Source organism: Buceros rhinoceros, unplaced genomic scaffold, assembly GCF_000710305.1.
Source record: "Buceros rhinoceros silvestris isolate BGI_N320 unplaced genomic scaffold, ASM71030v1 scaffold1439, whole genome shotgun sequence".
NCBI classification, from domain to species: Eukaryota; Metazoa; Chordata; class Aves; order Bucerotiformes; family Bucerotidae; genus Buceros; species Buceros rhinoceros.
The window spans coordinates 37,413-54,691 of NW_010431881.1; the positions used below are offsets into that span (position 1 = coordinate 37,413).

Genomic DNA, 17,279 nt, shown 5'->3' on the forward strand with positions numbered 1-17,279 from the left:
TCTCAAAGACTGGAGGGGGAAGGAAAGGCAAAGCATGTTTCATAGGTGCTTCATTTTGTTCCGAGTAGCAGAAGCTTCAGTGGATGTCTTTGCTCTTCCTATCATTAAGTACCTACATTTGACAAGTAAATAAATCCAGTTTTACAGACAGCAAGAGAAGACACTTAGGGGTATATAGCATGTATCACCTTCCCTATAATTAAAAACATGTACATAAGAATGTACAAATACACATGCCTCTGCTACAAATTAGGTGTAGCACCTCGCACAGACGACCACAATTTCAAAATACCACACGACTTCACAATTCCACATGCTGCTTTGATGAAACCTTTGCTGTGGATTTCCTCCAAAAAAGGATTTCTCAAGAGATCAAGCTCCTCCCTAGAGGAGGGTATTTTATACAACTCCAGGATCCTTCCTTCCCATCTTCCTTTCTTCTGTTTGCCTTTAAAAGTGTTACCCAGCACCTCATGATCCTCCTAATCAGCCACAATATTGTCAAATGAGGTACCAGGACCAAAATGCAGCAACGATACCGTTCTAGGAGTTGGAGCTATTCTGTCAGTGCACATCCACCTCCTCTGACAAGCTAATAAAGAGCAAGGCACCAAGAACACTTCGAGTTACGCTACCAGTGAGAATACAGGAGGTTACAATTTACAAAGGACTTGACTTCTTGGAACAAGTTTAATGGACCACAACCATAAAAAAAAAAATTGCGTGCACAAATAGCCTTGGTACCCCCAGAAAAAAAACCCCAAGTGTAAATCTAGAAACACAGGTGCGAATATGCAGACAAACAAGTTGAAGAGCATTCAGGACTATAACCAGGAAACAACACACAGGTAAGTGGAGCTTGCACAAGTTCTAGGACAGAAAGAAAAATCAAACCGTGGCCACACTGACTTCAAAAGACAGGAAGGTGAAAACACAGGTTATAATAAATGAACTTACAGTAAGCTGATCAGAGCATAATTGGAAAACATTCACCACGCCAACAGATTACATGTTTTGACAAAAATCCCTTCAAAGTAGAAACAGCTTTTGCTAACCCTCACCTCAAACCTCTCATTATTTAACTGATCAAGGATCACGCACCCAAAATGCAGCACAGCAGCACATCCATTGCTCTGACTTTCACACATCCTTATAATATTGGAATTGTTTGCTGATTTCACCCTAAATCTTTCAGACTTAAAAGCAACAAGAAGAATCTTTATTAATATCTAGTAATAATGTAGCAAACCTTGATCTAAATTATCAAGAGTAAAAAGACCATAAATTAGAAATAAAACTCAACTGCCAAGGATGCAGAAGATTCTGTGGGTGGAAACAAAAGCGTAACAGAAAGCTCTCACCTTCTTGTCACAGCAACTAAGAAGAGTGTTTGAGCAGTTCTGCATTATTAGAAGTTTAAACGTGCTGTTACACAAGTGAATGAGACAGGACACAAGTCAAAAGCCCCGGAACTTCCTCAAATTTATTGCTTCCAAAACCTCGCAATCAATCTCCTTCAAGCTGAACTTTTTTCCAGCATTTTTATTTCTCTTGCCAGCACTCCCCAAACTTTCAAGTTTAAATATTAAAGTCATTCAAAAACCAAGGACAACGCTATTATAAAAGATGAAAGCATACCTGAAAGTATTCATCAATCAGCACCATCCAGGTATCTCAAAGGTTTATTTTTTTCCAGTGGTCTAACTCAAAGGCTTCCTGCACTGACGACATCACAGAACCCCATACGGTACCACCCCAGACGCTCTCAGATACCCATAAAACAAACCAAGAATTTTCTCTTGTTCATAGGTGTCGAATTTCCAGATGAGACTCTCTTCTCAAGGTTCTCAGGTGGCTTACACTTCTACGTACATCCATGGCAGGATGTTATCTATCTGCAGGATTAACTTAATTCTGTAGAAAAAGTAACATTTGAGAATCCTTTCCATCTAGCTGGAGTAAACGATCAGAAGATTCACTAAAACTAGGAACTACAGTAATAAATAGGGTCGAAGAGCGTTCTCACGAGGTCAGGATTTTTAGCCTGGAAACAAGATAACTAAAGAGGACGGTGACGGAACCAAAAATGGAATAATGCAGGGCTGCGGATCAACTGTTCGTTATCTTTGCTAATATTAACAACTACGGGAAATGACACGAGTATCAACAGGAGCTTCAAAACAAACGACAGGAGGCAGCTCTTCACATGACAAAGAGCAAGCCAGCAGAACCAAAGAGTGTCACGGTGGAAAAATTGCTTAGATGTACTCACGAGACTGGGCAAGCACTAATTAGAGAGATTCGCTAAAAACAGCACACAGGAACATTGCGTAAAGTTCAAGAGAAGGTAAGAGAACGCTTGGGGAAAAAATCCAAAGTCCCTGCCCTGTTCTTACTGTTCCCTGCGTGCCCACGTACACACACTGCCGGAGTCTCAGTCCCTGATCTGAAGCAGAACAGTTTTTCTCATGTTCTTACGAAGAGAACTTTTTTTTAAATTGAATATTTTAACCATCTTGAAGGAAAAATGGGTGTACTGGAAAGAAATTACAGAAAATGTAAAGCTGTGTCAATGTTCTTGCTATTTCATGGCAGGAGACAAAAATACGATCTTTACTGGTAAAGAGAAAAAAAGAACAAATAATAGCAAAACCTTCATTACAGACCAAGAAAAGAACAAACAAAAAATACAAAAGTTTCCGGACCTTTATTTTAAAAATCAGTGGTTCATTCTTTATTTCAGAATTAGCGAATCACAGTATCCTGTAGCTTGGAGGGGACCCCCATGGGTCAAGTGCAACCTCCTACTCAAAGCAGGTCCAGAGCTGGTTGCTCAGTATTTTGTCCAGTCAAATCTGAGCATCTCCAAGGATAAGCACCCCAAAACCTCTCTGGAGGATTTCACTGCCCTCACACAAAAAATTAGAATATTTTCCTTCTATCTAAATCAAGTTTCTCCACAGTTTCAAGTTGTGTCTGTTGCTTCTCATCCTTCCACTGTGCACTGTCCAAGAACAGTGCAACTTTGTCCTCCCTCTATCCTCCCACTGGATAACTAACCCCCCCTTCATCCTTCTCAAGATTCGGTCAACCATGGTCTCCCAAGCCTGTCTAAGGACCTCCCTCCTACGAGGTGCTCCAGCCCTCTAAGCATCTTGGTAGCTCTCTGCTAAACTTGTACCAGTGTGTCAGTCAATGCCTGTCATCCTGCGGAATCCAGAACTGGACACAGTGCTCCAGACACAGTCTCAGAAGTGCAGAAGGATGGGAGTGGGGTGCGGCGAAGCAGGACACAGAAACCAATTCCCTCGACCTGCTTGTTACACTCTTGCCATAGGTTGCCCAGAGAAGCTGTGGAGTCCCACTCCTTGGAGATATTAAACACTCAAATGGACATGGTTCTGGATGACCTTCTCCAGATGGCCCTGCTTGAGCAGGGGCGGGCAAGATGACCTCCAGAGGTCCCTCCCAATCTCAGGCATTCCGTGATTCAGCTCAGGACGCAGTTGGCCATCTTTGCTGCAAGGTTACACTGCTAACTTCTGCTCAACTTGTCCACCAGGACACCAACGCGTTCTCCTCCAAAGCTGCTTTCTTGGCAGTTATCTTCCATTTCAGATGAAGTATTGGCTTCATCTTGCACTCCCCACAATATTTCAGTGGTAGGCAAAAGTGATTACAGACAAAAACACCCCACATTCAAATTAGTCTCAGTTTTAAGTTTCCTTCAAAGATGGAACTAATTCAGAACCAATCCACAAGTGAAAGTATCACGCATCTTCCTTCCATGCCCCACTTCTGGCAAATTCAAATCTAGTGTCCTATGAAAATATACATAGGTTTAAGGACTGCCATTTTAAGGAAAATTTTAAGTAAAAACACTATCAAATTAGTAAAGAAAACTGTATCAATTAGGTTACAAAGTATGAAAAAATTAAGTTAATCCAGAGGCAAAATTTCTAAAGAATAACGGCTCGGTACCCTCTGCGGGGAAGCCTGATGCAGAGTAGTCTGACTACACCCCTCCATCACTACTCCATCTGGATTCTGCACTGAGCTGACCTAATTTTAGGTAGATCCCACTGCATATTGGAAGGCTTCCAAAGCATAAAGTCTGCAGTAAATGCAGCAGCCTGAATATTATTCTGTTCTTATTACATCTGAGTCTAAGTTCACTGATTCTTTCATGACTTGTTTGCACAGTGTATTAGAGACTTAAGTCTAGAAATCAGGTCTCCTTCATGACAGGTGTCTCATGATCGATAACTCAGAAAAGACATAAAGCAATCTGAAAATTCTTAGGAGTTTCTAGTCCTATGGACATTTCAAATCTTCACTCTGTCCCCTAGGATGGTGTGGAACTCAAACCGGCAACTACAAAAGCAGCTATCAAGATGCAAAACCAAACAGACGAATGGGATGTATTCCAGAAACACAAGTATTGTTGCAACAGAAATCTGAATTCCTGGAAATAAGAGAAAACTCACTTGCAGTTTGAGGAATTTCTAACTCTTGCCATTATTAGCAACGATCATTAAAATTTCTTCTAAAGAAGGAATCTTGATCCTCCTTTACATCTTACAGAAGGGATCGTGAAAGCTCAAGTCTAGAGCTTTTCTTGTATACATCCTATGAAGAAGAAAAATCAAGCCACACATCAAGTATCAGACCAATACTGTAACTTCACGGTATTTTGGAAGGAAACCTCACTTGTTTGCAGCTGAAACTTATGGAATTCCCTGTTCTTGAACTTCCTAGCTGCAAGAGCATTTCAATGAAGCTCTTAGTGTTTTAAATCTGGGCATCTGTACTAGACTTTTATTCTTGATGGGAAAAAAAGGCAGTAGGACCTGTTCCATGTGCTGCAAAAGGATAAACAGCCTGCAGCGTAAGACAGCATTCTTGCTAAAACTTCTCCCATGGAAAGGCCCAATGATAGAGAACATCAGCTGATGGCTACAACGCTACGTAGGAGCCCAAAGATTCGTTTCCAGCTGATCGAAACCTTTGCAGTTAAATTCCTATAGTCCACAGTAAAACAGACCAGGACATAATTCTCAATCGAGGCAAACTTCTCTTTGTAGCTTTACAGAGTAACAGGTTTGGATTAGAAATAAAATAAATACCAGGAAAGTCTAATAGAAAAGAACATTCTTGACAGAAACACAGAAAACCTGTGTTCAAATAGAACAGCAAAGGAGAAAGAAGACAAACACTTTTTATAAGTAGGAAATCAGAAATATTAACTGCATGGAATTCTAACAGAGATCCATTAGTAAGGCACACAAGAAAACAGCAGCTAAACTACTTCAGATTTATTTGAAAGGATGGTCCAGATGGATCCAGAAGCAATGCTCACGTCTAACAAAAGAACCAGATGTCAGCAGAGTCTGTAACAGCAAAGAAAGAAGAAACTATATTATTTATTCAGTCTTCTGAAATACTGCACCCAAATCATCTCTTCCCCAAGAATAACAACTGCGAACTCTTCCCTGCTCCAACAAAAGAGATTAAGATTAGTAACATATCCAAAGCATTTGCTCAAGTCTTAAGAGCAAAAGCTCTTAAAAAGTGTGATTGCTTTTGTGGCCCTTGAACAGCAAGTGATTTCTGTTTATATTCCATCAGCTGAACTCTGCAAACAGCCAAATCAGTAACTTGTCCAGTAACTCTTCCCTGGCCTCTCCAACTGCTAGTGCTCTCTCTTTACCAGTTTTGTTCCCACTCTCAAGACACCTGCCTTTATGCCTTCGAGAAAGGCAGAGCTGAACACCCACCTGAAAAAGCAAGTTGCTTCTGCATTAAGTGAATGTTTCACCTGTTTCTGTCTTGCCTTGTCTCCCTCTTTCCCCTCAAGCCTGTCCAATTATTCCAGGTACAGCAGTGCACAGATGTGGTTATATCCATCCTAACTCCAATACCTCGTCCTATCACCTCCTCGCCTCCTCTTCCTAAGAATTACTGTGCTCCCACGCAGATCACACCTCACAATTTTCACTGTCCTAAGTACTTTTCTTCAGAACCGCAAAGCTGCTCTAACATCTCTGTTGTCCCTATCTCACTTTATCTTCCAAAATAACATCCTGAACACTCACTAAGAATGATATTCAGGTGCCTAAGGAAGCTGATTATATATAGAGTTTTTATTGAAGAGCAGCAAATTCTATGGTTGAAGACAAACATTTAAAGCAGAAATGGCAAAATAAACAGTTCCAGAAAACTGGAATAAATAAAAGGCAGAAGAAAAGGTAGAACAGGATGGCTTCTAGGACTTAATCTGGATGAGAGACTCAAGAAACTGGAGGCATAAATACCAAGAGGTCTAAAAAAAAAAAAAATAATCCACCACCACTAAGCAGGAGAAAAGGAAAATTGATCATTTCTTTGTTGATAAAAATTTCTGTCATTTAACCATGGCGGATGGAGCAGGATCCACAAGTTACCTCCACTTGCAGACAAGTGCAGAGTCTCAGATATTAGTACTCTATCCTAAACTAGGTGCTGGCTGAAGTGAAACTGCAGTGGTTCACCACGTGAGGAAGAGACTCCACTACTAAACCAGTCTGAACTGGCTGAAACCACAGACCTTTGTTTAAAAGTGACCAGGAATTTAAAAAAAGTTTTGAAATGTCAGTATTTCTAATATTTCAATGTAAAGGGGCTGTTCAACTCCCGTAACTACTGTTTTTGTCAACAGTCTTTACTCTTGGAACAGCCACTTGAAAATCAGAGTTTACACGCCAGTAACGGTGGCAGGAAGCAGCAGATTTTGTAGTTAATAAAAAGGACATATCTGTCTTGATAGCAAAGAAAAAGAACAGACGCTGCACGGGCCAAGATGGAGTTGCAAACCCTCGACACTTGCCCTGGAGTACGAGGCAAATACTCATTTGGCTTGCATTCACCCGGGACTCTCTTCATTCCGGAGCTATTAAGCAGCCTAGGAAGAAATAGCTAGAGCTCCTTCCCCCCTTTTTGACAGCACATGAAGACCATCACTTTTAAGAAGCACCCAAAGCAAGTGAAGCCCAGGTCATATTCTAATAAGAAGAATTTTAGCTATGGCAACAAAACAAAAAAGTAAAGGAACATTTTAAACAAGTAAAGCATTAAATGTTTTCATGCAGAATCAAGAGCACCGTGGATGGATCAGTCAGAAAAGCAGCTGAAGACCGTAGTTTTAGAAGTAGAGACAGACTCAGTTTCATCTTACTTGAGCAGCTGAAAATTCAAAGGTATGGTTGGTTGCACAGCCAAGTCACAGCACTCACTTGTTCCTCAGAACAAGACTGTCAAGCCTGTACTCAGCCCAGCAAACCAGGACACAAACTACATTGCTACTGAAAGTCAACTAACTCGGTGGAGACAGAAAATAGGTGACAGCATCGGTAACCGAAACATTGGCACGACTCATGTATGTGCTTTCGGTTAGTACGTCTTGATGGCAGGAATACTGGAGCCTGTTCCAACGGGTCCCACAGATAGTAATCTTAGAAAAAATGACTTCTGTGATTCATCTGAAGTGGTCAAGTTCTCTCTCTAATTATAAAATGCCTACCTCAAGAAATAAAGTATTTCAGCTTTTGCACAGGCAATTCAGACACCTCCTTGTCAGTCATGATCTCACCCTCTAGCACTGCTTTTTGTTTTATTCGTTTCGTTTAGTGTCATTTCTTAAGTCCCTTTTGCCCCTCTACACGTGAAGAGTTTGAACCTCAGTGCCACACATAGATTTGACAATCTAGTGGTAGTAGTCTTCTTCAGGTTTAAAAAAATATAACCATTTCCAATACGGGGTTTTGATGTTTTATCTGAATTCTCACAGCGATCTCATTTTTCGAGGAAGGATTTTACCGCCGTTTTCTCTTTTTTAAAAAGCCCGACTTGCACTTAGCCATCTTCTTCAACGGCTGCTGTGCCATGAGGAAATCAACATGCTCTTGCATTAGTTAGGGTATGTCCAGTTAATTTATTTTTTTTAGTTCTTAATTTATTAATCTTTTTCTCACAGGTTTTTTTTTTTAATATCAAAGAAACCTAAGTTCTGCAATTGCTTTGGTTTTAGGTAAGAAAGAACAGCCTTCAATGCAAAAGCAAAACATCGGATGCAATATTCAAGATTACTCATGTCTCAGTTTTAAAGCTGAGGTATGTAGAAAGCTAAATGCATCCATCACCTCGAAAGGTGGCTTAGACACTTCAGAAAAAAAACTACTCCCCATCCCAGGAAGAAGATTGTTCCTCACTCCCACCAACAGTCTAAAGCAGAAGACAGGAATGCTTTGTAGCCGATGGATTGTTTGCATTCAGTGGCCATTCCAAGAGCCACAGTGATTTTTATTACCTGCAATTTTAATTTTTTCATTCCAGGAAGAAAAAAGTCCATCATTAGTTGTCAGTAATTAATTGTTCAAATCAGTGTAATATTTATTTAAAAAAATAGGGATTAAGTATATAGATAGGTACAAGTAATAAAAACCAGTTTTCATTTATTCCTGCTACAAACGTACAGCATATTGATAGCTGTAGGACATTTACAACAGAAACTGCTTAATACAAAGCTCGTACCGGTAAGACCTATGTCTTTTACAACGCTAAAAGAACATTTACTGAAACTGTAGTGACAAAATAATCAGTTGTACAACACAATGCTGTAAAGCACACGATACACCAACTTCTCCTGTATTACTGTTTCCATTAAGTTTATTTCAGTATGTAATAGCGACTCTCCCACATCCTCTCCTTTACCAGTTGTCCTTTAAACACGAGACCTAACAATGTTTTCTTGGAAATTTTTTATTATGACTGAACAAAGCAACCTACAGTTTACCAGCTGTGGCCCAATGAGTTGTCAGTGTCATTTTCCAAATTCTAAATTCCATTTTTAAAAACGAATTCCTTGAAAACATTCAGTTCAAAAATCCTGAATGCAAATGGAAGTTCAAACCTAAATAAACCCTGCTAGACAACTAAATATTCTCAAATAATTGTGTCCTAAGTAACTTTGACGCCTACAACATACACTAAAAAACTCCTAATTTTATAGCTGGAGTTTCTCTCAATATCAAACATACCCCCAAATCCCCGAACTGCAGTGACATCTGCAACCTATCGGTTAAGAACTACTTAATCACCACTCCAAACCAGATGCACACGAGCACTTGAATTAAGCCTCTCGCAGCCTATTACAGTCCCTCAGTAACAAATATTTCCAAAAAAGAATTAAGAACTTGCCTGAACGAAGTCTGCTGTCAGAACTGAACGTACCAGAACAAAGTGGCTCTATTTTAAAGGTTCTCTTAAGGATCCTCGCAGCACCTGACACTACTTCTGAAGATTCCTGGTACTGCAAACTGCTTCTCCTCCCCAAATCAAACCAGAACGCCGAAGTTGCTACCCACATCCTTCTCATTCTCCAGTACGTATCTAAACACAACGCAGAACAGCAGCTGAACAAAGTGAGCACAGTCTGTCAGAGAAGTACACGGTTCTCATTTGACCTCTCAACTCCATGTTCATGTCATAATTCCACGGGCAGTGCATGTTATACTGGTTGTGGGGGAATGCCTCAAGTTCAAAGTTAATCTCATGCCTTTTTGTTTCTTCGAGAGACAGTATTCAACGTTTCTTCAAGTCTTTCCATGGCTCCTGGGTATGCCTATGTTTTTAGTATCTTGGAAACCTATCCTGTCCCTGTTGGTACAGCTGTGACAAAAGAATAACGCTTATGTTATGTGTTTACATACGCACGTTTCCAGATTTGCTGTTTACACACTGCATATACACAAGAACAGCCATCCCCAAAAGCATCAAAACTTTACGTCCAAAGAGGAAATACAAATATACATGATGGAACATCAGTGAACTTAAAATCACTCAGCACTGCACCCCCTTTCCTCTTGGGTCACCAGTTTCTTAGAAGTGCAAAGAGATGACGGAAGAACCCAAAGCCACGTGCGGCACTGGGGACACTCACACATTCAAAATCAGATAAAGAAATTCCTTGCTAGTAAAACAGTACTTCAATATTTCAGGCACTATCCTATAAATTCAAAGCAGAATGTACCAAGTAAAAAACCTGAAGGAAAAAAAAAACCAACCCACACCAAACCCCCTGAACTGTCTATCTGCCCCCAAAATATTTAATATTTCAGAGCTATCCTATTACACCATAAATACTGTGATTAACATTTAAACCTCCCAGACAGCATTATCAACTGCTCAGAGCTAAGCTGGCTCTGAACAAGACATCAGCATCAGATTTCTTGATTTTGAATTATTTTTAACCACAAGTATTACTATTTTAACTATCTTAAGAATTAAAAAAAGCAAACCAAGTAAAGAAAAGGAAAGCACAAAGTGTTTACACACGGAAGGATGAAAGAAACAATAAATTTTGAAATCCTATGCTGTGCCGTGAAGGAGATTAGGCAGAGAACAGACACACAGACACGTCATCGGTTAGAGCATTCTCACAGCACTGGCTGAGCTGTAGGCTCTGCATTTTTGAATGTTTCGACTGCATAAAAGCAAGCTCTTACAACTAAAAAAGACCATCACTTAAGGACCAGTAAGCCTGTGTGTGATAGACCCGTTAGAAATAATTAACAGAACATTTAACTTACATTATATTTTCATTAATAACAAATAGATATTGCTGTTAGAGCAACATCAGAAAAGCCAGTAGTAAAAATTCCATTCCAGCTAGCTGGCCCTCACTGGCATTAATTTCATTTCTAGAAGTTTCTGTTACTTCAGACTTCTAATGACAAGTAAAACCATGTCATGAAGAACAGGATACATTTAAGGAGAATTAATGTTTATTTAATTTCAATTTATAGGTAAAGAAGTAATTACCTGCTTGTATTCACCAACGCAGTTCTGACAGCAGAACCTTTTCTGCTGACCATCAACAGTAAGAATATTGTTTCCAGCTCCTTTACTGGGCAAATACTCCCCACAGTGCTCACAGCAATTCATTATTAACCCATTTGCCATCCTGTATCTATTGAAGCAATGGTCACTGCACAGCTTATGAGTCATATTTTTAAAGCTAACTTCATGACGAATCTAAAAAAATAAAAAAGTATTCCATCAGCACACAAACACAAAGTTGCCTGAAACTACTACACAAGCCAGAAGTTACACATTCAAGTACAATAACTAAAAATGCATTATACGAGCTCACAGTCAGAGACGCTTGAGATGACCGTGAAATATAAAAACAGAAATTCGTGCTTCTGTTGTCTCCAAAAAATCTTGGACACATTTATTCTTGTAGCCTAGAAGCAAAAATCACTGCTAAGGGTGTAGTAATTGCATATTAGAGCAAAAGGTCAATCCATGCTGTCTTAGAAACCCTCAATTTGCAGGCTAATGGCGTGGCACCTAAAGACTGGCCAGATACACGTGCCACGAAAAGCAGCAGCCTGAACTATGGCAGCCCCAGTAATGGCATCAAGAGTAAATTAATATGTTCATGAAAATTTAAAGTTATGTGTATTTTACATATCTCTAAAAATATTTCACAGGAAGGTAGGGGTTGGAAGGGACCTTAGATCATCTAGCATACTTTCTTTACTGTTTTGAAAGATTAAGTAAGATGGTAAATCTTGACTTTTTTCAACAGCAGTTCTTCGATGTGGGAGATCTGGATTGTAATTACAAGATTCTAGGCCTAATACAACTGTTGACAGTGTCAGCAAAAGGCAATTCCAAGTTTCTGAATCGAAAATCATATATTAACCTCTATGAATTTTCTTTCCCCCTTCAGCTGCTCTTTGTGAATTTTAAGGCTGCATACCTTAATATCTCACCAGGTATGAAAATACTGGATCAGATACTGCATCTCCTTATTTGCAGTTCTCTTATTTTAGCATACAAGTTACTAAGATTCTCATTATTGAGAAAGAGAAAAAAAACAGTCAACCAGACCTCAGTTAGTTTACCACAGATAGTGCATCTTGATTTATTCAAAGCTCCTTTTGAGGGGTTCTGTTTATCTTCATAGAAGGATAAACACGACGTACTGCAAAACTCCTGGAAAGACTCACTTGAATCGACTTGAGCAACAATGGTGCCTTTCATTGTTGTTATATCTCTGAAAGAAAAATAAAAACTTCTAATGTGCTTGTGTATAAATACATATATTTAAACAAGAACACATTATATCTTAAAAGATTAATTCTTCCTTTCAACGCTTACATTTCAAACCTGCTTTGTGGGTTTACAGTGGTTAGTGACAGTAAACACTAAGTTTAATCATTTTTTTTTTTACAACTACCTTGAAGTACTGAAAGTACAGTCTTTCCTGTGTAAAAAAACTACTTTTTTTTGTTGTTTCAGTAGAGGTTTTTTTTCATTTTATGTTATTCTAGAACTAAGCGAGACTAACGCAGCATTAGGTACCAGTTGTGACAAAGTCAGTCTTGTAAAAAAAATTAGCACAGCAAATTTGAACCAGCCCTTCTGCAACTTTACACAAAAGCTATACTTAAGTTTGATACGGAGCATTCAGATTTATAGGACAAGGCAAGAAATGGTCTTTATTTGTCTATAACTCCACCATTTCCAGTATTGATCTCAGGACAGGATGAGAGGAAGAGATTGGGTTGTTTTCTCATAAATACAACCAAAAAGCCTAAAACCCTACCACAAACTTGCCTAGAAGTTTCATCTCCCAAAATTTTAAAAAAGTTCATTCCATCACTACTTAACATTTCTAAAACCCCTGAATAATCCATATGGTTGCCTATGAAACTGCCCCAACTTAGGCATTAATCCAGACAAGCGACCATCGATAAAATTAATATGAAACGGAACAAACCCAAACTGACTCCTGGTGTTTTTCACTGAAGTGAATTCTTGACCTCCTTGGTCTTTGATTATCTGCTGCCCATGCTGCACACTTTGCAGAGTCACTAACGCCATGCTTGTCAGTGCACGTTTGTAATCAGGTCTCCCAAAGTAAGTTCTAAAAGGCAGTTTCACTCCTAGGAGCCCTTACACTAGGATGAGTGGAAAACATTGGAAAAATGCTGTTTGATTCCCTACGGAGACACCCTTGAAAATAAACCTGTACTGCCCCTGGATGTTAACGTGTGCAAGGCTGCCTTATTCCATCAAAGAACACCCCGCAGGTCTTGGCTTACCCTTTGGCAAGCTAGTAAGGCTTTGTGCTGGGGAGCGTTATCACTCCTCTGCAAAATCAGAGCTCTGCCAAGCCAGAGCTCCTGCCCTGAGGAGTTCAAAGTTTCTGGCTGGATTCCACCAGGACTTATAAATACCATTAACTTGTATCAAAACACTTATTAACTTGTATCAAAGGAGATAAGTGAAAATAAAAATTATAAACATTAAGGAGAATGCCAGATATTTCCTATACTTCCCTTCCTTTAGTAATTCCTACACTATTTATGGAGTTACAAGGGCTCAGAAGAGTGCTAGAAAAGTGGGTGATAAAATCTGTAGGAATTCTGGACTTTTCAGATGGACTTATGCATTTAAAAAAGTTTTCCCCACGTTAATTACTCTACATGTTTAAACATAAATCTGAGCATTACCTCTGAAAGTCTGACCTACAACATATCAACTATTTTCACCCATCTAACCTATGTACAAAGATCTGGATTTTGCTAGATTTTCCTCATCCTTTCACTGAGCATTACACCTGCTTTAGTAGCAAAAAAAACAGAAGCAGGTGGAGTCCAGAGAGTACCTGGTAGCAAAGATTTGGCAATAAAGCAAAAAGGTGGCTGGGTAAGGTTTGGCTCCACAACACAGCCGTGTTCCAGCAGAACACTTCCATGCATGTACTTCCTTCTGTTTAAACGTGACTGAGGAAGCAAGTGCATACTGGTGGAAAAGCAAAGGCCAACATCACCTCAACAACTGTCAAAGGTGATTTCACAGAGGTTCTCTAAAAATCAGGTACACCAAACAAATGATTTTAAGTAACTCCAAAAGCTAGAAATAAGGTATTTTCCTCATCTGTCAAAAAAAAAAAAAAGCCTTTTCATGTAGGGCAGTTTTGTATGTAGCCGCTTACAATACACAGATAAGCATCTCTGAAGTTGCAAGAAGGCACAGATTTAGCCATGAGTTTTCAAAATTTCAATCAGAAATAAAAAGATCAGTCTAATCTTCATCTTTATATACAATACAGCTGAACATGGTAGTCACCAGATTACTAAAAAAACCAAACAATACTGCATAAGCATGTACAAGCCAACAGAAAGAGCACAGGGTGCTTTTAACTAGCTCTGTAGAGGCGAGGGCTGAAATAATTTGAGCTTTTACACTTATTTTAAAAAGCTAAAATACATTAAATTTGCCAGGTTTTCCATGTACCAAGGTATGAATACACAGGGTATCAATGTTTTCTATAGTTTATTTTTACTGAGGCTCAAGAAAAAAAAAGAGATAATCAGATCAGTAGCTCATGTCGGTACACAAGCCGTTAATCCACCACACTGCATTCCAAAGTAAAACCTTTTCATTAGTTTAAATCTGTCGTTGGGCAAAGACAAAATAGACATCAACGAAAGCAGTCTTTACTGCAAGCCTTCTTTGGTTCCACAAGAATTCAGCATTTACCCAGTGTCTCTGCAGGGTGTAATGGATTGAGACTTTACTGGAAAATATGAAAAAGTGCAAGTATCTCTGTAACCAGCACACGGAAAGAAAAAGTTTGAACAGCTATTCTGTGCACCTAACTCTACAGACTTCTCTTTGGCAGCTCTAAACTTGGGAAATAATGACAAAATTTAAGTCAAACCTAAATAATAATCTATAATCAGAGACTTCTAAGTGCGCTTGTCACTTCCACTGCACAGCCCGCTCAAGTCATCTCCAGCTTCCAAAGTTGCCACAGTTGCTCCTAACTTTGGGAAAGTCTAAGGCTCCCCTTCTCCCCACACTGCCATCAGAAGAGCTCTCACACTTCTTCCAGCTTCTCGGAAAAAGCAGCTCCTTCTCCTTTTACAGCCTCTTGGTTTTACATCTCCATCTAGCAAAACGAATGCTTTCTATGCAACACAAGGCCCACTTTTTTCATAACGACTTCGGATATAAAGAATGTATCTTCTCACAGGAAATACTATAAATTGGACAACTTGTCTTAATAAAACTCAGTAACTCCTTGTTTCTCTGAAGCTAACAGACTATCTGCCACACTCCAAATTCAAAAGCTGGTAGAATTTTTATTTTGTTGGAGCAGACACAGTGAATTCAACATTTCCAAACAACATTAAAGCGACACTATATAAAGTACTCATATAGTCAGATTTTATATCGTTAATGGAGCAATTCTCACACATGCATGAGAACCTAGAATTTTACTGGATTTAGCTGCTTATATGAAACAAAATTAAAAAATCCCTTACTTTCTGCACATAACACAAAGTTTCTTTGGAGTGGGTTTGTGTGAGAATGATGAGAGGCAGGTAGTAGAACAAAAAAGGTGAGCTGATCCTTTTCGCTGATATGCAGTCTGTCCCTTTTGTAAAGGCTTTTTGCAGTTTGCACATGTGACTTTAACCTGTTTAGAAGGCTGCTGCTGGGCAGAAGGCTGGAAAATCTGTTTAGGAAGCGATGCTACAGGTGACAAGGAATCCACACCTGGTTGCTTCTGATTCCTAGGGAAGGAAGCTGACTGGGATATCCAAGAATCTTCAAGACAAAAAAAAAACCCAAACAAACATATATAAGAGTAAGTGAACAGACATATGCATAGAAAAAGCAATATTCACAGACAGATGATCATAAAATCACTTTTCTCTTAGAACTGACAATTAACAGAAGAAACGTATTTTAGAAATTCAGGTTTAAAATAAAATGCTGCTTCATGATACCACTCTCCATTGTTACAAAGCTTCAGAAATATGAACAAATTTCAGCATGGTCCCATCCTACATCTAGTGACAAGTTTTGCAGATCTTAATTCAGTTGCACTGGGCTTGCAAACCAGCAATTTTTTTTACCTTCGCACAAAACTGCAGTTACCAACTGCAATAAAAAAGAGTCACCAACAGGGAACATGGAAATTCTAAACTAAGGTTTGAGATATATAAACTGCAAATTGGTATGAACATGACATCTTAGATTTTCATTTGTTCTAAAGCTTTAACAAGCATCATGAGTCCAGCCTCAGCGATAAACCCTAGAACCGGGGCTCCCCACACTAGTGTCCTAGTCCAGCCTGCAGCCAGAAAACCAAACTGCAGAGAGAGCAGAGCACGGTGGCACCACAACTGGCATCTGCATCTACGTTACTGGTTCCTGCAAGAGTTCCCGTTTTACTCAGTAACATTTTCAGTGCAATGAATACCCCTTAAAGTGCAAACTGGCAAAGTCATGAGAGTTTCAAGTCTTCCTCAGTAGAAACCAATGAACCTAGAAAATAATATTTCATTAAACTCTGGCAGTACACAAATCCATGTCCCTGTGTTCCAGACTCCGCTGGACTTTCATCTGTGTTTTTGGACAAGAGACCACTACAGGACAAAGTCATCTTTTCCCAATCTTTTGTAGCATAACATGCCTCAGAGTAACTTGCGTAACACCAACTTACGTAAAATTTTTTCTCCAACAGAAATACATCTAGAAAGATTAAGTGCTTCTGTTAAATTACATGCTTGGTATCTTGGTTTGGAGCAGAATATACAGTTCTGGGGAAAAAAAGAAATCCCCAATAAAATGTAATTTCTAAGCTTTTCGCTGGAATTTAAGTTTTCATTTTAAGTAATTATCACCAGAATTTAGGAACGCTGAGCTTCTCAAGAATAATACATTACTTCAGCATGAATTAAAGCCCGAATAGGAACTTCTTTCCATTATAAAAACATTTACACCCATTTTCAATACTTTATGTTAGCTATCCCAAATACTGCCGCAGCACTTGGGACTTACCTTTCAAGCTTTTCATTCCCAGCATCTAGAACAGTACTTCATTCTTTCTTACTGAATAGTAAACAACCACATAGATACGATTGTATCGGGTAGTACTCGTGCTACTACTTTTAAGTAAAGAGTAAACACAGCATTTACTATAGCTAAATAAAAATACTAAATCCTTGAATGTCTTACTGCAGTAACTTAGTGCGTTCCTGGAGTGTTATTACAATCAGTCTTAAAACCAAATATAAGAAAGATTATTTTAAATTCTATAACTTCAGATAACAAAAGCCTACAGACTTCAGCAACCTCCCATACCTTATTCTGAAAGGACATTACCGTGGGGCATGAATAAATATTTCCATGCGGTAAACAGAAGGCACTCT

The 17,279-nt window shown here is 39.1% G+C and overlaps 1 protein-coding gene across 1 annotated transcript in view; it reads right to left on the reverse strand.

Annotated features, from left to right (window-relative positions):
- Positions 1 to 17,279, reverse strand: part of ZMYM2 (zinc finger, MYM-type 2) — a 61,376-nt gene that overhangs the window by 37,155 nt on the left and 6,942 nt on the right. The window contains exons 2-4 of the mRNA XM_010143551.1: positions 15,384 to 15,669; positions 11,935 to 12,100; positions 10,858 to 11,070 (exon numbers count right to left, since the gene is read on the reverse strand). Of these exons, the coding sequence (XP_010141853.1) occupies positions 10,858 to 11,070; positions 11,935 to 12,100; positions 15,384 to 15,669 (665 nt within the window). The remainder of the gene's footprint in view (positions 1 to 10,857; positions 11,071 to 11,934; positions 12,101 to 15,383; positions 15,670 to 17,279) is intronic.